This window comes from Tachypleus tridentatus, chromosome 8 (assembly GCF_004210375.1).
Source record: "Tachypleus tridentatus isolate NWPU-2018 chromosome 8, ASM421037v1, whole genome shotgun sequence".
Lineage (NCBI taxonomy): Eukaryota > Metazoa > Arthropoda > Merostomata > Xiphosura > Limulidae > Tachypleus > Tachypleus tridentatus.
In genome coordinates this window covers 136,590,810-136,616,826 of record NC_134832.1, presented here as the reverse complement: position 1 = coordinate 136,616,826, position 26,017 = coordinate 136,590,810, and the positions used below count along the sequence as shown (strand labels likewise).

The 26,017-nt window shown below is 33.5% G+C and overlaps 1 protein-coding gene across 1 annotated transcript; it reads right to left on the bottom strand.

Moving 5' to 3' along the window:
- Positions 1 to 245: 245 nt before the first annotated feature.
- On the bottom strand, positions 246 to 16,292 carry LOC143223591 (superoxide dismutase [Mn], mitochondrial-like). The gene is made up of 5 exons (XM_076451740.1): positions 16,133 to 16,292; positions 11,062 to 11,258; positions 7,522 to 7,638; positions 6,378 to 6,557; positions 246 to 620 (listed from the first exon to the last, which is right to left on the bottom strand). The coding sequence occupies exons 1-5, from the start codon at positions 16,165 to 16,167 to the stop codon at positions 478 to 480; spliced, it is 672 nt and encodes a 223-aa protein (XP_076307855.1). The 5' UTR covers positions 16,168 to 16,292; the 3' UTR covers positions 246 to 477.
- Between the last annotated feature and the right edge of the window lie 9,725 nt (positions 16,293 to 26,017).

The following is a 26,017-nucleotide window of genomic DNA, read 5'->3' as shown; positions in this document are numbered from 1 at the left end:
GAAACCTTCACAATTTTGAAAAACTATAATCCATCTGAGTAGGAATGTATATTACTTACAAATCAGAAACTGCAATTCCACTGTCTGAAATACGAGCGACACGATATGAACTCCTATTTAACGAGAACATGGAGGCACACAGAATCCAGCAAATATCTTCATGTTGTCAAAATATCCTGGTAATTTGTTAATGTTCTTGTTTCAGTGAAAATTCCTTTTTAACATTCATGACACAACACACACTATAAGCGTTCACAAACAAAACTGATTTATTTACGTAGCTCAAGAAAAAAAAACGATTGTTTAGTCCTGTTAAAAAACTACCTCTCAAAATTTGGAAATTTCATTCGACTTACAAGGCTATAATGATCATCATATATTCAGCAGCAGTATTAGACAGAAGAATAAATCTACATTCAACAATCTGAAAAATACTGATATCTAAATTTCTTGTTTATGTTTTCACGTCTCACTACTTTATTTGGCTGCTTCCAACCTTTCAGACACATCCTTCCAATTAACAATATTCCACACAGCTTTCACATAATCAGGTCTCACATTCTTATACTGCAGGTAGTAAGCATGTTCCCATACGTCTATCCCAAGTAGAGGGATTAGGCCTAGAAAATAAAATGTAAGTATTTTACTCATCTTCTGAAACACACATTTTCACACTTAAGGTAGTTCAACATATATAACTATAAAAACTTGTATAACAAGGTATTAAAAATGTCAAATTGAGTTCCAGATTTAACGTTTAACAAAATTGTGCTGGTTAATGAAGAAAACTAAACAGTATATAAATTCTAGGGTTTCCCTTATACAAAAATACAATATAGCAAAACTTTCAGATATATGTCAACTCTTATATACAAACCAACAAGATAAGTGAGAGATGTCAGTTCTAGTTTATAAGATATAGAAGTTTAAGTAAAAATAAAGACTTTCAAATCTGAAAACTTTGCAAGTTTAATTACAACTGTTTATCTATATTATATTTTAATTCTGAAAAAATTCAGTAACTGGAACATATCAAAATTAACATTTTCTGAAACTGAAAATGTATTTTTGATAAATAGGTACCTCACTTTTTTTTTTTTACTTATACTGCCCTCTATTGGTGCAAACGTTTGCTAAAACTAGCCCTTATACTTCCACTTATCTCCCCACAGTAACATGCAAATGATTATGCAGCAGTCCACCACCAACACAAAAAAACACTACCTCTGTTATAACTAGTGCTATCTCTTAATCTTGCAGCTGTTAATCACTTCAAGATTTGTCAGATCACACCACGTCAGAGCATGGAGGATGAGTGGGAAATGTGTGAAGAGGTAGGAAAGTATGTATTAGAAATACAGTTTCAGTTTAACAAAATGTTAATTTCCTATACAATATTTTACATCTTCTCACAAAAATCTAAAATCCCCTTGAGAACACACCTAAAGAAAAACCATGTAAGAAAGAACTGAAAACAGCATACGCACAGGAAACCACTTCTGAGCCAAATATACTTGTACACATTATTAGTATATTACTAAAAGGGTGACAAAAAAGGAAGAACCCCAAGAAAAGTTGCAGGAATAATGATACCTCCCCAGTGTAGAATGGCTAGGATGCAACAGACTGTTAGAATATGACAACAACCAACAATTGGTGGTATCTGAAATTGTGCATCAATTCTGTAGTAGGAAGAGGGTCCTCTACCTATCACTTCAGGAACAGGTACCAAGAAGGAAGAGGAATTTCTGTAACAAGAACCCACCTCCACAGGTATGCACCTCTGACACAAGCAACAGAAAATCCACCACGAAGTTGGAGAGCTCAGGTGGGTGTACATCCCCAGTCCAAACCTTGGCAGCATTGGGGATTTATTATCAAGTCTGTAGTAGGAGGAGGGTAGCCACCGAAATACATGTGAGGACTTATGATGCTGGTCTAGCTCTAACCAACATCTAATTCTGGAAATTGACATCTAACATATGGTACAAGAACCACACAGAGGTGCTAATCAGGAAGGAAAGCAGAAGCAACAAAAAACAATATGTACATGACTGGCAACTGAGACACACAAATAAAATTGGGAAAATGAAACATGACACATAACACCACCCTACAGCCCACAACAGAAACTGAAAGACCTGTCCAAAAAGCCAATGTGAGGAATCCCAGGATGAGAAGGATAATAACCCCCTAGAGAGACCAACAGTGGTATATATATATATATATATATATATATATATACATACCACATACACTGGTAAATTGCCAAGAAAGAAGGATAAATAGAACAGGAAACAAAGGAAGTTAAATGCAAAAGTCTGACCTTCACACAAGGGACTGGATGAAGCCACATGTGAAGACAGAGAACAGGTATGGATGGATGATGCACATCAGTGTGTGGCAATTGGGGAGTGTTGGAGATAAAGGAATAGAAAGGGAGGCAACACCAAAAGCCAGTGCTGCAGTGGATTTTACCTGTAAGCCAGCCAACACAGTCACCAGCAGAAAACTACATGGAGTGACCTGAAATATGGCAAGGACTTGTAGACAAAAAGGAGGATATACAAACAGATAACAGCAGACTGAAAGCATTGACTGCTTATGCTAAAGGATGAAGAACAAGATATCAAAATTTGAAAAGAATGGCAAAAATGTCAAAATCTGGAACACCCCACAGATCACATAAAACCCAAAAAACATAAGGATCTGAAGACCACTCCATAAAGAGAATCTTGTTAAGACAGAATAATCAACCTGTGGCCAGGATTCAGGGCACTCAGAGTATAACATACCAACATAAATATCAGAGTGTACCATCACCAGTCAGCCCCAAAGAGACCACTGGAAGTGATGGAGAGACTAGAAAACATAAAAAGTTCCAATAGATTGACCTGGAGGGAGGACATTGAAAGAGATCACCATCCCACAACCCCTCAAGTGTTGAGATGCACCCTCCAGCCAGAAAAAGAGGCATCTGTGAAGTATTAAATTCAGACAAGAAGGAGGAAGAGAAAATAATATCCACAGTAGTACAGTGGAGCACCGTTAAGCCACGGTATTTGGGGGGTCAACCTGCTTAACCGCGGCTTAAACCTTTGTGACTGAAAAGCCGAAGTCGCCAACAGCTCCACCGAAGAGCCTCATCCAGGCCATTGCGTGATCATTATAATATTAATGTATAGACTATTCAGATACAATTGAAAAGTGCCATTTTAACACAAACAAGCAATGCATTGCGATGGTTCGCTTTTCCCCTCTTTTACTTGCAATATGCCATGTCGCTGTTTCCACCTTCTTAACCAACCACTTGAAACAGTAAACTCTGGATCTGCATCCATGAAGTTCCTTGTGTAGTTTCTCTGCTTGAATAACTGGTCCAGATATGGGAATTCCATTGTTTCTGGCTTCACAAAATGCATTGAACATTGCCTTGTCTAACTCAGGATCTTGTGCTGCTCTAGCTCTTTTGCGTTTCAAACCACCCTCATCAAGTTCATCAAGAAATGCTCTTAATTTATTCTCATCTTTAATCCACCCACGCAATGTAAACTCAGGTATGCCTAACTCTCTACTAACTTCAGCACGAGTTTCGCTGTTTCGTATTCTTTCTATGACATTTAGCTTTTGCTGAATGTCATACGATGCATGTTTACGTTTGGTACTCATGGGGTAGGAATTTGTCAATATGATATGCTCACTATTAATTCAGAAACTGAAGTGATTTCTATTGGATTTGTGGCCAATATTTATACAATTCCATAAAAATATCGGATTATTGAATTAAAAATAATACTTTAATTATTTATCACTTTTTTCACGGATTTACCGCGGATTAACTTTAATGTATGGAGAGGTGTGATTCGGTAACAATGGCGACCTCCAAAAAGCTGACATAGAGAGCAGATAAGGTAGATTAACGGTCAATTTCTATTGTAATATATTTTATTTATTTCCTATATTAAAGCAAATCCTTTTTAAATATCCCCTTGAAGTTATAGAGCCAGGATTAAATTCGTAAGCCGCGTTTTTACCCGTTCTTAAATTAAAGGTGAGCAGCGATAATCCTCGCTCACAAGAATTGCTACAGCGGCTTAAGCGACTTCGCGGTTTACTGGTCTGCGGCTTAATGGCGCTCCACTGTATTGTTCTGCTGCAATTGCCAACTGAAATTGGTTTGTAAGGGAGGTGGAAGGGTAAGAGGGGAATCTAAAGGGTCCTGAAAAAGGCTTCATTAGGCTATCAAAACCAACTGACTATAAGGCATGAGAGCTTGATAAAGATAAATAAAAGCATCAAGAGAAGTTCATGTCCCAAAAAAAGAAATATCCTCTCATACAGTAGGATAAGTAGAGGATGAGGTGCTACATATGAAACATTCCATGTCTCACAACTGAAGTGGAGCAGGTAGGGTCTGATGGAGGAGAGAGTTTCAAACACTCTGATATGGACCACACATTATGTGGGTGTGAGTAAAGACCTTTTCACTTGTAAAGCCAACCCACAATGACAACATCTTGGAGAAAAAAATGAGCATTTACTGAGTTATCTTGTAAGGAGACAAAAGGCAGCCAGATGTCCATGATGGAAACAAAAGCCCCTGGAATGATATAGGTAGGGAAAAATAAATGGGACCCCAAGGATAAACAAAAGAAATGGGATTGCAAACAACAGGGAAGACAAATGGAAGTAGAGGATCAGACTTACTAAAACAACTGTCAAAAGCCTTAGATTAACAGTCAAGGTCCTCAAAACACAAGACAAATTGAAGGAATCTGGTCACCACTTGCCTTGATGCAAGAAGTTTGGTAAGAGTAAGACGAATATGGGAAAAGCCTAACAAATTACTGAGGTCTGATTCCCACTAAGGGAGAAGCAACATCAAATCAGGAAAGTTGGAATTATGATAAGCAAAAGCACGATAATTCACAATACGTGAGGGTCAAGGCATACTGACCCACATATGAAAATGCTCAAAGTGACTTGCCTGAACCCCAATAACTGGGGAAGTAAGAAAACTAAACAATGACCCAAAGGTTTGTTCCTGACAAAAGTAGAGATGAAACATAAGAAACAGGAAATAAAGATAGAACATGAAATACCTGAATAATCTAATCCACTACAAGAGAAAGAGGTGTGGGCATAATGAAATGTAACAGGTAGGCATAATCAGAAAGGGGGTGGAAAAATGGTTATCCAAATCCAAAACTTCCTGGTCACTGAAAACCATGACAAACAGTTATCATTTTGTCCTGATTGTCACATGAAACAGGTCAGCTCTTGATGGTCTAGAGCCATTACACTGTGGCTAAAACCCAATGGATGTGGTCAGTAATTCCACTGCCACAGTAACAGAAGTTATAGTCATGACCACCCAAAAATGTGAGTGCATAACTCACAAAATTGAAAGAGGGTAGTTGATAAATAACTCATAACTTTTCACAAAAGTTAATAAAAATGGTAAAGAACAATTTCACCAAGGCAGTGAAATTAAGAAGGTAAAGCTTGTGAACAAGTGAATCAAATGCATAAAACGAAAACACGTCTGTTCAGTAAGGCTGCTAATGAGGTAGTTAACAGCTGAAACATTATAGAGGGCACTAGTTATGACATGGGTAACATCCTACTCCTGTTGGTGGAGGGTTGCTGCATAGTCATTTGCATGTTATTATGCTCAGATAAGTAAGAGTATCAAGGTTATTGGCATGCAGAAAATTGCACCAATAGAGGGCAGTATAATTCAAGAAAGCTTTTTGTAAGAGGATGTATAATATCATATCGGAATTTGTAATTATCATCCTCTCCACACAGGTAAATACAATTAAAACTTTCCCACAAAGCACATAAAAGCATTACTTTACGGTATCGATTAAACCTAAAAACAGTTCTCTTTCAGAAACATGAAAGTGTGCTGTTATATATTTCACTCTTATAGTTTGACTTTAGATGCAGATTTGTCACAATAAACATATCAAAAACTCAACTACAATATTTTTGTAATGTAGTGAGTTTGATGGACACTGTTAGTTGAAAAAAAAAGTCTGACAATCACAACTAGAGATGTTTTATTAAAACTTAAATTTCCTACACCACAAATAAACTAGCATGTGACGTGTCATTATCAGCAAATAATAAATTACTTTGATGATCCAAGTAAGAATTTCACAATCATTACAAGTTAAGCAAAAAATCTTTAAGCCTCACTAACATTATACACATAGTTTTAATAATTTTGAACTCTATTCTTTTCTGATGTTTAACTATTTAAATTATTTTATATTTTACAGATTCATGTATAAAATGAATGTCAACTACAAGGATATGCAATTTTAAATTTGCTGAGTGCAACTGTGCATTTCTAAAACTTCACACCCTACCAAAGGTAGCCTCAAGTGGATCTTGATTAGCACAAGTTGCAACTTGTAACCTGTTAGTTGTTCTGTTGAAGCCGAGCCAAGCCCATCCTGACCCTTGAACACCCACAGCTGCAGTAGACAGCTGGGTCTTCATGTTTTCAAAACTTCCAAAATCAGCCTTTATTAACTGCATTAAATCACCTAAAAAAATCACCGAGAACAACAGAAAGTAATACATCATGTTGGCGGTTAGAACTACAGTTACTAATCATAATATTCTGAAGTATTTAACATTTAATTTTGAAAATTATTTGCATCAAACAATTTTTGTTTTTACCTCAGAAATACATTAATACACCTATTAAACATATTTTCAGACAGGGTGAGTTATATCATAAGTGATATTCAAAAACCATTGCAACATATAGCTCTACTTGAAAAGGTGGATTTCTTACAGAACTAATCAAATCATTATTGTGGTTATATTCTTTTACCCAATAATACAAGGTGGTTTAAATGGGTGAAAACATTACAAAAAATTTAGATAATGTTTTATTTACACTTGTAGATTATTACTACAAAATTAACAATAAAAGGATATGCTTTGTTTAAAGTAAATGTTGATATAACAGCAACTTCTGACTGAAGTAAAACGAGAAATCAACCTAGCAATCAGTAAAGCTAATTATATATACATTTCTACTTGTAAATATTAGAAGAAAGTGTTTTATCAATTAGATATCCTTGCTGTAAACCTAATACAATTTCACATGGATTGCAAGGGACTTGGGTTAATCCCAAACAAAAAGTTAAAGTTAGAAAAGCACAACAACCTTTAAAAAAGGTTTAATAATAAATAAATGAAAATATAATAACAGTTGATATATTAACTAGTATAAACATTATAATTAAGGAAAGCTATAATAAAGAAAACAGCATACTAAACTTATAAAAATGTACAAACATTAGTTCTTGTCTTGAATCAGTCATTCATATTAGTTTGGACTCTTTTCTCTCTAACTCTGCACTTTACCAAAGAAAACACATTAGAAAATAGTGGAAACAAACAGAGAAAACTTTTTCTTATCAAACTCACAACTTGCATTTGAGACACAAATTAGGAAATTATGTATCTGCTGTATATATATGAAATAAACACCCTCACCATCTGGTTCACCTCCTCCATCTGGTGACAAATTTTTCCAGAAGATGGAGTGGTTTATGTGTCCTCCTCCATTAAATTTCAAAGCAGGTTGTAAAGCAATTATACTCGATATATCATCTACAAGACAAAAAATATTACCATTAATATGCAACTTCTTTTGTTCCTACATGTAAAGTTTTAACCAAAATTACATGGAACTGTCAGAAGTTTATTATATACATTTTAAAGTGAAGGCTTCATCATTATCAATAGACAAAAAATAAATAGCAGCACCTATGATAAAAATAGAGTATTTTAAAACATGAGGTGCATTATATGTACAAAAGTTAATTTATGTATATAAAGTAACTAAACACAATCACCGGAAATTTTTTTTCCAAAAACCACAGATTTTTAACATCCATTCAACAATCTTAAAAATTCTTCCCTAACTTTTCCCCATCTGACCAACTGACAACAGTGTCATTGTAGCTAGGCTTTAATTACAAACCCTAACAGTTATTTCAGTTTCTCTTCCTTATTTGTTTATTTTCCATTTTAATTCCTTTCCAGTTTTTATCCTGTTCCTTTTGTATCTTTTTTCATAACCCAAAATTTCTTACAAATTTCAATATTTCAAACATTTGTTTAGACAAAAGGTTTACTCCCTCAGGATGTGAATCCAAAGTTGAAATGATGATCAAAGATAGAAAAATGACAATAAACATACAAGCAAATCTTCATCACATATTACAGTCATATAAGAAAATAATCATACTTTATTCCCTAACACTTACCACATAAAAGTGTAAGATGCACAAACTTAATTGCTTCAGTAAAGTTTAGTTTCAACAGTTTAATTTCAGTTAAATATTGTGAAACGTTAAACAAAAAACATGAGAAGTTGGTCTAAATCTTAAAACCATGTTCTATAAGTTTTGATATCAAGTTTACAGCATACTTTTATAAGTTACCATAATGAAGATACTCAAGAAAATTTTATAAATCTCGTATATCACTGGATGCTTGCTCTGTGAGATTGCCATGTTTAAAAAGAGAAATACAGGGATGATGGAAATTGATCAGCCTAATAGTTTATTCTATGTTGGAATCTATCATCTTAAGAAAAGCAACTGGAAAATTGGCAAAACATTTCAGTAAATGTTTAACACCAACAATTTGTTAGGATTTTCATACTTTGTAAGACTCTGTTTTTGTTCTTGGATGAGAAAGCAGTTAGATTTGTGCATTGAAACTTCCAGCCTGTCTCTGATAAGGTGTCACATAAAAAAATTAATTAGAAAGTATTATGCAATTTATTTTCTTATAGTGATTCAAAAATGTGGTTTGGGGTAAAGAAGGTAATATCTTTTTTCAGAAGAAATTAATTTTGATACCTTTCTCATACATTTGCTAAGTTGATGAACTAAATGTGTCCTTGAGTATATTATTTTAAAATACACTTATCATACTGAAATGCAAAGGAAGACAGATTCTATGAAAAATATTTAATCAAGTACTTAGTCTAGAGTAAGCACTAATATGAAAAGGAATTTCAAAATTGAGAATGCAAAATACTGAACTTGTTTGCTGTAACCTGACCAACTGACTGAAACTGGGGCTAAGAGATTTTTTTTGACATTATGACTTGGTAAATTTTTATTTTTACCAGTTTCTGCCACATTATGGTTAGAATATTTTTTCTTTGAAATTTATGTAGCCTACAAAAATTTGAGGGGATATCTTTCGATTACCAATTGACAGCCCAATGCTGATTGGCTGATGCATTGAAGTTTGATAACATGGCTTATCTAATGCCCAGAATGCCTCATGCTAAACTAATAAATATGTGACCCAGCAGAGGAGAATTTACTACTGATGGGCATGTACCACAACATGGTTAAAAAAGTCAGTTCAGTGTATCTGTCTCCAAAAAATGTTTTTAAGGATTACGATAAAAAAAAAGACAGTTTTCACTGGAAACTTATCCAGATTGGGGAAGCACTTGTAGATTTATTTGACAGATGAGATGAACAGAAGAACCAATCATAAAACTGTGAGTAACAGTAAATTCAACTTTGTCTATCAAGGTTGTGAAATAATTTGTAATTCTCTTCATAGAACAAATGTTGCTATTAATTATATATGTGGTTTAACACATTATGTTTTAGGTGCTAACAGAACTAGTGGAATTTCCAAAATATATTTTTTGCCAATCCATTTGATGAAAAAAACAACAGAAAAACAAAACCTTCCTTCCTATCAAAATTTTAAATGAGTTTAGGTTTAGAGAAATAAAAATACTTTAGAGGCTGGCCTTAAGTGTTATGTAGAACAAAAACATACAAATGTAATTCTTTGTAAACATCTCTAAAGTTACTCTGAACAATTGGCTGCAGTAAAAAAAATGTTAAAATGTTTATGATTTATCTATAAAATCGTAACTTATAAACAGCAAAATCAAATTAATTTAAAGTGAGTTTATGAATGTCACAAATAATACTCAGTGAACCAGTATGATTAGTTTATATAGTTTATAATGAAAAGAAGTAAAAAAAAAAGACTGAATTTGTTTACTCTGAATTGTTAACAACTAGAAGAGACTTGGTTCAGTTGTTTAACTCCTTAAACCTGAGCAGACACTGCCAGCATCTGGCCAAAAATCCTAATTTACCCATAAGACAAGACAGTGACAATGTCCAATGATGTTTGTTTCTTTAGCTTAAAGCTAGTCAAAATTATGTAATTATCCATAAAATGAGTAAACATTTTCTAAGGTATGAGGATAATTATCAGGAAATAATGAAATTAATTTCAATTGAAGGAACCAAACATTCTGGGTTTAATAGGAGTTAAAACTGTCAGAGACTCAACACACCACCTGAGTATGATCTATTGAGTGATGGTTGAAAGTGGACACTCAAAAATTTGGGTAACAAGGTTAAGCTTTAAGATTTCCTCTTTTGAAAAACTATTTCTGTGTTAATTGTAAACTTGTGAAATGGTTTATATGATGAAGCAAGTTAGTTCCTATAGGCTTGCTTCACTATTTAAAGAACTAACAACAATAATGTAACAATGTGTCTTTTTGATTTCCCAATCAGCATCATCTGTGGTCTGTAGCCAAACAAACAAATCACTAAGATCCTGTTAAAATGATTTTTTATATTACATAAGTACTTTATATTGTATTTACCTATTGACAATTCATCATAAATTCAGTTACTTTTTTTATCTCAACATCCTACAAGTAGCCTTTAGTGCATATGGAACACTTTTAAATAAAAATCTTGCATGTGTCTAATATTAGACCTAATGACTCACAACTGCACCATTTTATTTGAAACATACCAATTATTTATGTAGTGAATGTTATGAAAAGAACCATTTCAGTTGATATGTGGCAAAAAAACTGTTTTGATTGGATGTTGCAATTAGTTGCTTTGATGGCCTTCTGACACTTTGTTTATTCTTGCAAAAATGAACACATATTTCTATTAGACCAACAAGAAACTACAAATATATAATTATTTTGAATTAATATTCAAAACAACTGCTTACTTTTAGCCTGAGCTTCAGCCAGTTTCTCCTCTGCTGCATTAAAATTGTTTACATATGTTGCATGATGCTTTCGATGATGAAGCTGCATTATTTCAGCAGAAATCACTGGCTCCAGTGCATTGTAGTCATATGGAAGATCTGGAAGTGTGTGTTTTGCACATTGTTGACTACAGCCAGTTGCTACCAATCGAAAGCCACTGAGAAATAAAACATTCACAAAGTATATGATTGACAAGATATGTTTCAGCGAGTTTCTAGTTTGAAAGTGTGTTTTGATACTCATAGCTCAATAAATTAGAGTACTCCAATGAGAACACTTATTCTCCACATCTAGAGCAATAATGTTTTTAAATAAGTTATTCTGTGGCAGTTTCTCATGTGCATCCTGAAAGTCAATATATATCAAATCCACCCCTCTATATTCATAACGTAAGCAACAACCTTTTCAAAAAAAGTTTAAAACATTAGTTAGCAAAGATTTTGCTATACTGAAACGATGTTAATTATCCAACAAAACTTTATATGTATTTTCAAAGCATTTTTATGAGACTTTCAAATAATTTCCCACCTCTGATTTAAAACTAGCCAATAATTACCAGAACAATTCTGATCATTTCATTTAAGAAGTGATATAAAACAACTTCTAATCTTTCGTCACTGTCCACTATTCAAGGACTTATAAAATAATTATTAGCAAATGAGTCATGCCTGATGTTTAACCTCCTTGTAATCAATGTGATTATCTTAGTTCCATCTTGCAGTTCCTTAACACTCCTACGAAAAGTGGGGCCTAATAGGCCCCAGAGCAACTTGAAAGGTTATTAATATTAGGCTAATAATTTTGTATTTAAATGAAATTGCCATTTAAATCCATTAATGAATGGATTAACGAGATTCCCACTGTCCCTATCTACTATCTAGCAAAACCACAGCCAGGGAAATGGGCTTGGAGAAATCAGGACTAGAAACGTCTTTTCGTAGGAGTGTTAAGATGAAGAACCTTGCTTAAATCTTTGTTGCTGAAAAAAAAAAGTAAAACTTAGTCAACCAGCCATCTCATAATTACCTTGAATCAGCTTCCATTTATCAATCCAATTCTCACCCTAACATTTTCTTTATTTGTGTATTCATAAAAAATCCTTGTTGTTAATTTTTACATTTTCAACCAATGTTTTCTTTCTACACATTTTTGTTTGTATCTTTTTAGCAAAGCTATCAGCTGTGTCCAGCTTTAGAAAATGAACCCCAAATTTTAGCATCATAAGTCAGTAGAGTTGCAACTATCCTGCTGGGAGACATTTTTCGATTATCCAATGTCTTGTTTGACTAACTCTTACCCTTCCATAATCTTCCTGTCTCCCATCAAAACAGACACTTTCCACTTCATTATTTTGTAATGGTTCTCTTTAATTTTATCCTCAATAATATTTCTGAGCCAACTTGGTCTTTTATTTGTAGCTAATCTTTCTTTTATCTAAGTGACCTCTTTAATCTTTAAAACTTATCTGCATTTGAATTCCAATTTATTCAGTTGCCCAATTCAAAACATAAAACTGATGTTGCACCCCTTCAAAGTTAGCTTTTTTTCTGAAAATTTTATTATTCTTGGTTCCCATATGCAGTAAAACATCACATCTAATTTAGCAAATGTCCCTTTTGCCAAGATCTTCTCCAATCCCAATCTCTTAAGCATTTCCATATTAGTAATTAATGATACATAAAAAAATAAATTGCTCACAGTACATTTCCTGATCAATAAAACCATCCTAGACAGTTCTTAAAAACCTGTCTCCCTTATGATTTGTCTCTGGAAACCTCCTACTTGATGCAATTAAAATGAAAATCCCTCACTGTTGAATTGCATCAGTTTTATGTAGTAATCTATAACAAATTTCTACTCAAAGCTATCTCTCACTATATCCTAGAACCCTAACACATTCAACCTCCTTGCTATTACCCTGAATTTCAACAGGATATAATTCAAAATCTACAAGATCCTCTCTCTTCCTTTCTTCAGTAATCTACTCGATACAATCTATCTAAAGAACCTACAATGCTATACTTCAAAGAAATTTCTGCCAACAAAACTGTCTACATCTAACCATGTTTTAGTTATTTCCAAGGTTTCCATTGTGAACACACTAGTTATCTAATTCATTTCTTATACTTATATCACTAAAACAGTAATAAAAACTACTTTCAAAATTATTTTTGTACTTTGTTCCTATACTACATTTTACTCTATATCTAACTTTGTTCACTCTGGTCCTCAACATTTTTTGTTCCCAGTTTAATTGTGACTGGGACATATATTTCTCAGTGCTCCCAACCCCACACACTGCAACTGGGACAAATGTTTCCCACTGTCAACAGTGTTTATCCCTTCGTTTGCTGGACCCAGCTTCATCTTTATGACCATCATTGCTAGATGGAGAGTTTTTGTTTGTTTGTTTTGAATTTCGCACAAAGCTATTCGACGGCTATATGTGCTACCGTCCCTAATTTAGCAGTGTAAGACTAGAGGGAAGGCAGCTAGTCATCACCACCCACTGCCAACTCTTTTACCAACGAATAGTGGGATTGACCATCACGTTTTAACGCCCCCAAGGCTGAAAGGGCGAGCATGTTTGGCATGAAGGGGATTCGAACCCACGACCCTCGGATTATGAGTCGAGCACCTTAACCTCCTGACCATGCCGGGCCCAGATGCAGAGTTAGCATTCTCATTTCTAATGACATCATCACACATTTAAACACTACTTGTCTCACTTTCATTCTCTTCTAGGCTATCTGAGTGAAAGGCATCAAGTATATTTACATAATAGTCAGGGTTATTACTCACCATTTCAGTGATGCAGGCACAGTAAGCATACAAATATACTTAGACATCTCGTTGACTACTGAAGGGTTGAATGAAAATGTTGAGGAAAAACCATATATGAAGATTAGGTAGGATGACAATAAATACTTTTCAATTCATTTTACTCTCACAAGTCACCCAACAATTTACAACAATAATGGGAAATATTGGTCCCAGTTGTAATCTAAGGGGGTGGGAACATGGACAAATATACATCTCAGCCACAGTGAAAAGATTAAATATACTTTAGAATCTGTTTCCACTAAAAAAGACTAACTGGCTTATAACTTCCATTGTAATTTTTCTCTTTCTTTAAAAATAACGGTAAAATTAGCATTTCTCCAATCTTCAGACCATTGTTTATTGATTTGTCCATATAATTCCTATCTGTCAATTTAAAGTATTTATCCCTGATTTTCTTTTTTTGTTCTTAAAATGGATTATAGAGCTTAGCAATTAGTGGAATTTTATCATCAACTTTTGGGTTAAATCATTAGTATCATCTAACAAATTAATTATTCTTATATGATAGGACCATCACTTTCTGCATTTGTTACCATCATAATCTGTCACATTTTGTTTCCAATCATATAACCAGTCCTTAAACCAACAGTACATAAACTGTGCAGTCTTTCTTATTTCCAAAATTACTTATGTTAATGAGAACATAGTGGACCCACTAGAATGTGTACATAGACATTTCCAGTAAATTTAACAGCTTTTCATCCAAATATTTGATTTGTTTTCAAATAATGGTAGTATTATATTAGTGTATGAAGTTATACAATTTATTTTCTTTAGAACTGTAATCTTTATGAATACTAAGTTTCAAATATCTACAAGTCTATGGTAATGACTTGTACACAATTACGTACCTGTGCCATTTCCAGATGTAATACATTTTTGAATTTCAAAGAAAATTTGGAATATATTAAGACTGGTTAAATGCAAATTATGAAACATAATGTTTCAATGTAGGTGTAGTTTATTTAATAAACGTCATAAAAATAATGAATATAGGAGGAACCCGCTAAAGGACTCTTAAAGTTTCAATCTTCAGACAATTGCCTAATTAAGTACTATCTTTAATAGGCTAATTTAAGATTCACTCAACTGTTACAAATATCATAACTTCTTGCACTTTTTGTGCTTTATAACAGTTCAATATTTTCTTTGAAATTTAGAATATTTAGTAGTCTTTACTGATAAGACTGATTTTTATTTCTAAAATAGTTTTTTTTTAAAAACATTTTCAAACTATCCTTTATTCAGAAAAAGACATCTTCAGGTACAATAATTTAAAAATATTATTTTTAAATCCCAAATTGTTGTACATGAAAATATACAAACAACATAATCAAAACAAACTGAAATCGATTACTGTTTTGTGTGAATCCTGGGAATGTTCACAGTACTACTGAATATTTGTTGCTGAAAATTAGCATTACTTCAACGACATTCATTGTAAGTAAGAAAATTATTAATTATATCAGTTAGTAATGCCAAAAAAGAACTAAGGTTTTTATAAAAAAAACAACAACACTAGAATATTTATTACTACATAAATTAACTAATCATTAAAAGTGACTAAAGCATAACATTGCAGCAAAGAACTGGGATATATGACATTGGCACATTATTAATAATAAACTAATTTTTAATTAAAACCAACCGTCATTATATTTGATGTGAAAAAAAGTGCTGAGATTTTTGTTACAATGCGTTATAAATATGTTGTTTGTGGAAGACATACTCATTCTGATCCTGATAAAACATACAGTATTTAGTATCTGGCTAGAGAACCTATGTTGATACTAGGCAAAACTTTATGTACAATACAATAATTCTAGGATATTGTACAAATTACGTAAAGATAGAAATTTGTATTATACACTAGCTAAAGCGGTTTTAAGTTTTAAATACCAACTGATCTAATTACAAAGGGTGTCCTTGCAATTAGACTTACTACTTAATTTACTGACAATTATTTAAATAGAGTAATAATGCATAATACTTTCTTTGACTGTTAGAATATCTAATTCTTAACTTTTAGTCATTTTAGTTTAAATTAAAGTTTAACTTTAGAACTTGTGATTTACTCTACTGTTTTATTTATTCAACAGTAAAGTAATAATAACATCATGATACAAATTATTTACTATATATATCTATTAAGTCCATTTATATATATTACCAAAATGGTAATTATACCATTTAAATATTTGCGAACTTCTATTTAGCATCATCGCTATTTCCTTTCTGCTTTTCCTTTTTCGAAACCACAAACCTCTAAGTGACCCGTTGATTTCACTTACTGACGAAAAACTTTAACATAAAAACAATAGATGTCGCTATTAAAACCAATAATTTTAAGATCCGAAAATGTTAACAGTCAAGATCCCAATGTATAAATACACTTTTGTTTTTGGAACAGTATACTTATTTCATATTTTTTTAATCTTTAGATAAATGAATCTAAAACAAAAAACTCGTGTTTAGATGATTTGATCAACATTTAACCAAAAATAATCCTTTGTGTTGTTTGACCACTTAACAGATGACAAAACTTAATGAAAGAATTATTAATAATGCAACTGATATCATCATATGTCTCTGTCAATAAACTTTATCCCCAACAATGTTACAAGATTGCAAGAAGTTTTATAAAATGAAAATCAATATCTGTCTTTATATGGAAGAAGATGGCCAACTGTAATGTGTTTAATCTAGGCTAATTACAGCTCACATGTCACTCGTGATGTCCGAATATAAACAACTGTTTTTCTTATGGACGATTCTCTTCCTCTATGATCATATAGGACCAAGATCCTTCTTATTGGCCTTATATGAAGGCTAGAGTTGGGAAAACTTAAGTTGTTTGCTTGGTCGATTTTCCATCTTAAACAAAGCTGGAAAAAAAATGAGAGATACTTTACAAAATACCTAATAGGACATAAAACACGTTTAGCATCCTACAGAACAACTATTTATCAAATGATAAATTTAATACGGATGGTAAAGAAAACAAGCAAATACAAATGAAGTTTGAAACATAAAAAAGTGTTTTAATTTGCAAACACAATACTACGTTATACGAACTGTCTAGATTTCTTCTTTTCTGGTGTTTGACTTTTGAGATCGAAGGTAGATAAAGAACCAGTGGCACAGATCAAGACATAACTAAGAAAGATATAAAGAAATGCAGTACGTTTTGGATGGAAGTTCCTTTTTGTTCACCCACGAATGTTACTTGGAGTGAATGGAATTGAAGTTTCGACGTACATTAGAGTTCGATATTTTTCTGCATAGGCGTGAAATAAAATAAATTGAGACTGCCTGGCTTAGGCCGATAAATTGTAGCTACTAGTGACTCGTGGAAGAAGAGGACGAGTAAAGATGAACTGATGGTGATAAGTTGCCTGTTCTTGATAGGTTGCTACTCATGGTTGAAATGTATTTGAATTTCTTTTTTTTTTTATGGCTGTCTGATTTCTATAAGTAAGTTGAGATAAAGTTTTGAAATGCAGATGAGCGAGTAGGCACTTATAATGTTGATCTAGGTAGGGTGATATTTATATTTAGGGAAGTAAGTGACCAAATTAAAGATAAGTAATAAGTCGCTTCTTTAAAATTCATTAAAGAGACAAAACTATAGAAATGCCTGACTTAATCGCTTAATTAAAACAAAGAAAGTCAGGTATTAGACAAGTCCACAGGATACGTACTTTAACCAATGGTGTAAATGTAATATTAAGCCAAAGCATTTGTACAAGTTTCTATATTGCTCGTTTGAATATCCCACATCCCAAGAAATTCATACACAGAACCACCCATACTAGCTTCAAAATCAAGAGTGAAGATTGCAACTTGTAACCTTCGGAACAAGGACAAATGGATGTGATAAGCTTTTCCAGTTCATACTTTATCTCATCAATAGTTTAGAATGAGGGGTATTAGAATTCGAGCCTCCTCTGTTGATTTGAACATCTTGGGTGATTGCTACTGATCGAGTTGTGGCCACTATAGAGGTCCATCCATTTCACTTTTTATGCTGCTAGTTCATTGCTCAGGAGTAAGGTGTGCTGTTCTTTGTGATATGGATGCTACTGTAGTTTGGTAAGTGCCTTGTATCTGTCTCCCTAGCGTCAAATCAACCCTCCAATTGACCTTAACTCTCTAAAAGTGTTTGAGAGCTTCACAATGTGAACACACATTTGATGTAGGAGCTCCTAATTTCGAGAAGTTTCTTCTTCTTCATTCTTGAGCTGAATAGCATTAATGGTTGTTCCACAAGAATATGTTTTGATGGCTTGCAGGGAGTGAGAATTAGTTCATCCATTTATGGATCCAATACTATATCTATAAAGCCGAAATACAGGAATTTCAGTTGTTTTGAGCGAGACAACACAGTTTCTGAAGCTTAAAGTGCTCACTCGACAACTGATTTGGTGAGGTACCCAACGTCTGATGTATTGGTCAGCAACGCATCTTCATCCTTGTATTCTACTGAAAAAGCAGTAAGACTCGCTCCAGTAGTCTTTGAGTTAGTTTAAAAGTATAACTCTTCATCAAACAGAGAGTTCCAGTCATGAAAATAATTCTCCATAATAAGATTTTTAGATTTTGGCACACACAAACAAGAATGGAAGTGGGTACCAGCTATCTGAAGAAAATCAATCTGATCAAGATCTTAATCCTAAAGATTAAAGGCCCAGAGTGATAAAGATGTTTAGCTTGGTAAGTAGGTTGAATATGGTTCATAACCATATGGTTATGGTCATAACTTTCCTCTTAAACTTTCCATAAAAACTGAGTAATACTTTAGAAACCTTAGCAAAGTTACAACTCTCAGACGTTTGTAGGCCTATTAGGTCTTGTTCAATGCCTATTTAACCATGCTATTACATACTGAAATTCCAGTGATAATGAACAGTATACCCACTGTGAAACCGAATCCTACACGCACGCACACGTACACTGACCTAGATTAGGTTTGTTTCTTTGTAGAATTTTGTGCAAAACCACCCGCACTTTTCATCCACAATTTAGAAGTAGTAGACTAGAGGGAAAGTAACTTGTCAACACTACTCAATAACAACTCTTTTATTGACGGAAAGTGGGAATAACCATAACATTCTCAAGACTGAAAGGGTGAAAATGTTTGGTGGTGGAATTCAAACTTGCAACTAGCGGTTTGCTTGAGAGTTGGGTGTCCAGAATCGGTAAAACTAACCTTCACTATTGACATTGACCGGTGTTTCCATTATCCTTCCCCAGAGACTTTCAGTTATAAGTTTAGTTTGTTTTGAATTTCGCGCAAAGCTACTCGAGGGTTATCTGCGCTAGCCGTCCCTAAGTTAGCAGTGTAAGACTAGAGGGAAGGTAACTAATCATCACCACCCACCGCCAACTCTTGGGCTACTCTTTACCAACGAATAGTGGGATTGACCGCTGAAAGAGCGAGCATGTTTGGTGTGACCGGGATTCGAACCTGCGGCTCTCGGATTACGAGTTGCACGCCTTAACACGCTTGGCCATGCCGGGCCCTTTTAGTTTAGTACTAATGATGATGCAATTTACAAAGTTTCGTCTCTTGGGTGCTACTTTCCACCTCGCCATAATACATTTACACCCTACATTTTCACGCAGCTTAAGCTGGTTCGTATACTAAAACAAATGTTAAACAATATTCTGAAAACTGTGTACTTGGTTAAGTATTTCAAATTTATATTTTATGACTTTTAAGCCACTGTCTGCGAATTTCATAAACTACTGATAATTTCACCTATTCAAAATATTTTGCACTACACTTAACATAAAACCACAGGCAATTTTGTATTTTCTCTCAGATACAGATCTGTATTAAACTTACCAAAAAAAAAAAAGATAAACTGTATTTTCTTTTCGAAATGTTATAAACTTTACTGCACTCAACACTTTATTACATGTCAAACATTTATACGTTGAAATTGAGGCATTCTTTTGTGTTTTATAAATATAACAGGCACAGTATTTTTAAACAATACTTTACAGGTCAATGATCACAATTAACTTCACAACGTTTAGTATCTAGATTTGCACTTGTTTCCAATCATATGTGGCTTAATAATTGTGTTCATTATGTAATTTACTTATTTGTGTTATATAACACTTACCAGTGACTTTATATAATGTTCCTAAATTCATGTTGAGCCACATACATATATTTGCTTATTCATGGTGTTACTATAGGAACAATATCAGCATATGATGAGACAAAACAAAACTTCTCCACTGCACGTTGAAAAGTTATGTATTTTTCAGATGTAACGGTACACATCTAGCTAGGGCTGTACGATATTCTCTATAAAATTCTCACACTCATCTAGATAATATGAGATTTTATTGCAAAAAAAAATTCACCTCAAAAATCACTTAGTAGTTTGGAAAGCAAGGGTTGTAAAGCCCCATTATTTGAGTTTTCCAGTTCATAAATATTAACTTCAATCATGTAAACTGTTGATGTACTAGATATTTCATCTACTGGGAATAGCCATCCCAAACTTTGTCAATCAAGCATCTATCATGTGATATCTTATAGATAACTCTCATAACGAAACAGTTTGCTATTAGATCTGGCACTCTTTAATCTGATTCACCCTGGACAACAACATAGGTACTCTCAGCTTTCTTCTGCTCATTTGCAAAGTCAGAATGGAATGAAATAATGATTTCATCTTCATCTGACTCGACCACTTTCTCTTATGATTGATTCTTGGTCAAGCTAGTTCATGTATGAGATGTAGCTGGCTGATGTTTACTATGAATTTCATTCTACTATAGGCTGCTACAGCTCCTATGGATATTTTGTGTAACTTCTGCTCAATATCTCAAAAAATAAAACTCTTTCATTGCATTAAAAAAAATTGGTAAAGTATACAGAGTATCTTACAACACTACCTGGTAGCTCAAAACCAAGAGTTGCAATACCCTTTTAGCTAGACTTTCTAAATCCTTGTTCCCATTTTCAGTTATACAAAGTGGTGGTGTACCAGTCATCCTAAATTTATTGTAATGAAATGATCCTACCTTATCTTGTTGCATGGCAAGAATCATCCACATTAGATGCGAGTCCTTCTCTTACTTTCCTGAGAACTAGAAAAGCATAATTTACAGCACTTATTCACTAATAGAATCTCCTATTCTATGACTAGTCATCAGGAATTGTCTAAATCTCTATACTGTGTCCACGATCCAGATGTTTAATGAATGGACAAGGCCTAACCCTTTTGGCAAGACAACCCATGTTGCATAGGCAAGTAATAATGTATAATTAAATAGTATTTCTACAATGCTATTACCTAGTGTTCTGTCATACCTTTGAGGAGTTATTAAGTTAATCAACCACTGCAGCTAAATGTACAGTCATATAAGTAGTACCAAGATTGTTTATCAAAGACAACTACTTCAAATAGTTATTTTTTAACTGCATTGCATAGCATATGCATTTAGGAGCCACAAACTTGAACAGTGATTTCCCAAGCTCTTTTAGTTCGAAGCCTATATGATGTGAATAAAAACGTTTGAGGCCACCTCAGTCTGTAACTTTAGCAAGGTAATTGATTGAAATACAGTGCCATAGTAAAAACAATAACATCTCCTTTAGACACACTCTATCATTAAATTAATTCAACAAAACTTTTATTGGTTTGTTGTTTACTTAGAACTAAAATTAATTAAGCATCTTTGTTTTTGGCTCATTTTTGATGGCCCCAAGAAAAACCTTCACGGTGTCTGGGGGAAGACTCTCACTTTGAGAAACACTGAGCTAGGTTACGTGATTACACTTTCTATTCCATAACGTAACTGCAATAACACCACTTATATTATCATTGTGTAGCAGAAATTTGTAACTCTGTCCTTAGTAAAAACTAATAATAGCAAATAGATTTTGAAGAAACTGACAACATACGACAGGTAGTGGACTCAGGAAACTGTATTATTACCTTTTTAGCAGAATTTGTGGATTTCTTCTATATCTCCAATATGAACTATAATTTCACATCAATGCATTTTTCTGGTGTCAGTTTTAGGCTTGTCTTTTAAATACACTTAAACCCCATTTTCAAGTTATTGAATGTGCATTCAAAAGTATCATGAAACACTAAGACATTACTGACATACATCAGATACTTCTGTTATTGATTCCTTCAGTCTAAAATCCATCAGCCTATGAAAGGGTTGTTACATGAAAAATCACGCAGGCCACCCCTTGTGCTAAAAGCATTCTTAGGTCTGTTATTGCTGTCCAGTTTGACTTGCCAGTATTCAGGTGCTGGGTCTTAAGTAGTAAACCAATAGGCCCTTTCTGTAATGTTCAGGCATTCATCCATTGTAGTTAATGTAGGACTTGAGTGTACCATCCATTTTCCTGACAATCACAACTAGAGATGATCAAACATTCTCAAAAGGTAGGAAAATTCCATCATTTAAGATTCAATATAATTCAATGCTGGCAACATTCTAGTGCTTCATGGAGGCCTGGCTCCAGCTGAGTTTTCACAGTTATGCATCATTTCTATTTATACAATGCTGTGTGATTGTTTGACCCCCCCAGACATCTGGGCTCATAAATACATTGGCAAGTTCTGCTAACAAGTCACTGAGTTCCTGCCATTGTGCTGAGTCTAAACTCTCATCACAATCCCCAATTATACGATGTCAAATGTGTAGGTACATACGTATTTACTTTTGAACTGGGTATGATAGATGGAACACCAGCATTACCACTACCATTACTTGCATTTCACTTACTTAGTCGAACACCATTAAAACATGCAGCTGGATAACCAATCATACACATAATTGAAAAACAACACTTGGACTTTAACCTCCTTCATTCACATGATTCCCCTAGCTGAATGTGAAACAGCTTATTTCATGTTTGAGCTGTATAATGATATTATAAGACAACTACACACTATACAGTAAACTGTAGAACATCACCAGTGAAAATGGAAGTACTGTGACTTCCTCTCTCACATAAACTAATGCAGTCCACTGTCATTGGGTTCAGTCTGGCAAAAATCAGGTAACTCTACTTATTGACCACTATGCCTGTACTACTGATAAACTGGTCACTAAGCTCAACAGTAATACCAGGCTTTGCTATAAGAAAACACACACACTACTTGCATGAAGACACTTTTTATATTGACACACACAAATGTATTATTCTCTTTTCAAACAATAGTTTCCATCTTCCTTGATACATGACTGTGATCAATGAATTTGACCAGAATTGAACCTCAGAAACTGTTTGGACAGGTCAACAAAATATGTATGCTACAACTCTTTAGTGTGTGAAAAGGTACAGCAGTTACTATAGATCAGACTAAATTATTTAAGTTTATCCTGTTACGTATACAAATATTACTAATTAGATTTTTCAATAAGAAATCCCACGCAAGTTAAACTCTTGTTAATATATTGAGATATTTTAGTTTCCTTTTCACTTGGTAAATAGCTAAATGTCACAATATTCTTTATGGTGTCTATTTCATATTTTAAACACTGAGTATTTACATATTTCTTGCAATATTTAAGCTTGTTAAATTTTCATTGTATTGTGAGAACTTCTGTAGTACACTTCTTTTTTACCAGATGGTGTATCTTATTAAATTACTTGCATTTGACTTCTATATATCTTGTGATTCTATTTAGCTTTTTAGACTAATTATACAACCCAATTCTTTACCCTATTATTTCTTTGGTCTGTCATCTTTCGCATGGTTCTTTATAACATAAATACCTGTTATATTTATATTTGCAAAATGTTTTGTTATATTTTATTTCTTAATTTCCAACTAGACAAAATTTTCAACAATAAGCGTGTGTATCTTCTCATGTTTCTATATTTTATTGTAAATTTTTTGCCCCCCACAATAACTGTTTTTTCTGCATTGTGTATAAAGTGGCGTTGCCTTTAAAGAAGAACACTGTAAATTCCTTGCCACAGATATTACAACATGATTTCTCTCCAGTAAGGGCATTATCATGTCTTTTTAAAATATGAGTGATACATACAGTCTTTTCAACAAACATTGGTAGAGCTCCCCTCTAAGTGAATTCACTGATGTTGTTGCAAGTTATCATACATTGTAAAAATTATTTTCACAAATATGAGAAGTGTATAGGTTTATTCTAGTGTTTCTCACTGATGAAGTTTTAAATCCTACTTTCTATGAATTTCATGCCATAGATATGAATATAATCTCCACTGACATTGTTTTAAATCCAGGTTTAATATGAATACATTACCAGAAACATGACGTGTATATGTCTTCAAACTTGTATGTCTCAACTTATGTTAAGTCCTGCTTGAGTGTGAATCCTCTGCTATAGTCTCCACTGATTGGTTTAACTTCTTTACTATGAATCCCTTGCTACAAAAATTAATTTTATACAGCTTTATACTACTGTTTATTAATTGATGTTGGTTTAAGTTCTACTTTTTATGAATATTTTACCACACACATCACAGTTTTAAGATTTTCATTTTGTGGTGTTCAGAACTCTCTATTACACTTACAACTAACAGTAACCATAATTTTCTAGACTCTAGATGATGTTCAGACTGGCTCTTTCAACTTCATTTTAAGACTTCACAAACTACTGGTTTTTATTTCTACACCAGAAAATCTCTTGAAAATTACCTCTATGCTGTGCTGTCTTCATTGTGGTTCCTCTCACACTTTATTAGGTGTTGTTCCTGAACATGAATCACACCTGTACATGGACTTCACTTTTAGGAAGTAAGATCTGAATTAATATAAGCAATTATAATAGTTGGTAATTAGCTTGGTAACTTCCACAAACATATTTTTAGATGCATTCAAAATTAAAAAAGCTAGTATTACAATAAATCAATAAGAATCTTATATTTCCTCACACCAAATTACAAACATTTGTAAAATAATGTTGTGTTTCATTTTCTTTCTGCTTATATCAGGGCTTGATATGAGAGAGGAGTGAACTGGAGCACCATTTCCGTTGTAATAAGTTGATGAGAAAATGCTCCGTTGTAAGAAATGTTTACAAAAACGTTCCTGTTGTAGAATGTTCCAGAATATACATAAATTTAAAGGTACGTTATTACAGTGTAACCAGTTCATATTTTTATATGGTCTACTTCACTGTATCTAAAACTCTAGAGCTTCATGGGCTATAAGCAGCTCCCAAATCATACACACACACACATATAGGGGCTGTGAGACTCAGCTCCACTTGATAACTTATGCTTAACGAACTTGAACTTTTAAAGTATTTTTGACAAAGGAAATACAGCAAGAATTAGGTTATTATAAAGTCAGTATGAGTATACAGAATTATGTGGTTATAGAGTCAGTACAGGTAAACAAGATGAACAGCGAAACAAACTTATAAAATATTTTTCCATATATACGTAAGGAACAACGAGAAGTGCATTCCAGTGTTTCCTGGAAATAACAAAGATATATATTATTATGTTTGGAACAAATGATCATATCAGTGAAGGTATGTAATTGACATGGCTGCAATGCTTAGCTAGTACTCATGAAAAACTACTGAAGAAGTGGTCACACAACCATTTCTGTCGACAAATTGGTTAAAAGTTTCTCATTAACTATTTCCATTATACCAAACTTCTCCACAGCTGACTGCAAGAATTTTTTTAAAATACTTACCTATTGCTGTATCTCAGCAGCTATTCCTCAACTGATGGATGCCACTATGACAAAGGTTTGGGCATTTCCAGCATGGAATAGTACAAATAACTATTTCATTCCCCAGCTTGTTGGAGTATGCTATTGTTGAACAGATGTGTTGCAGAAGCAGCTTGTGTGTACGTGAACTGTATCACTTCCTCTGTCAAGATTCATCATCACTACATCTGTTACAGTTTCCTAGGACATGTGGATGGCTTTTGTCACAGACCTTTGATAGTTTATGTTTATTATTTTTCTCTACTGTTACAAAATGTCTCACCTTGATTACAATAGTTATGATATGACTTGTAGCAGGCATCTTTTTAAATGGTCCTCTTTCTCCAAATTATAATATTTTTCTTTCTGATTT

Coding starts and splice junctions, on each gene's coding strand:
- LOC143223591 (XM_076451740.1), bottom strand. CDS start 16,167: ATGATGCTAAATAGAAGTTCGCAAATATTTAAATG. Junction 11,259..16,132: donor AGTTCGCAAATATTTAAATG/GTATAATTACCA, acceptor TTTATTTCTCAG/TGGCTTTCGATTGGTAGCAA. Junction 6,558..7,521: donor TGGAGGAGGTGAACCAGATG/GTGAGGGTGTTT, acceptor TGATTTTTTTAG/GTGATTTAATGCAGTTAATA.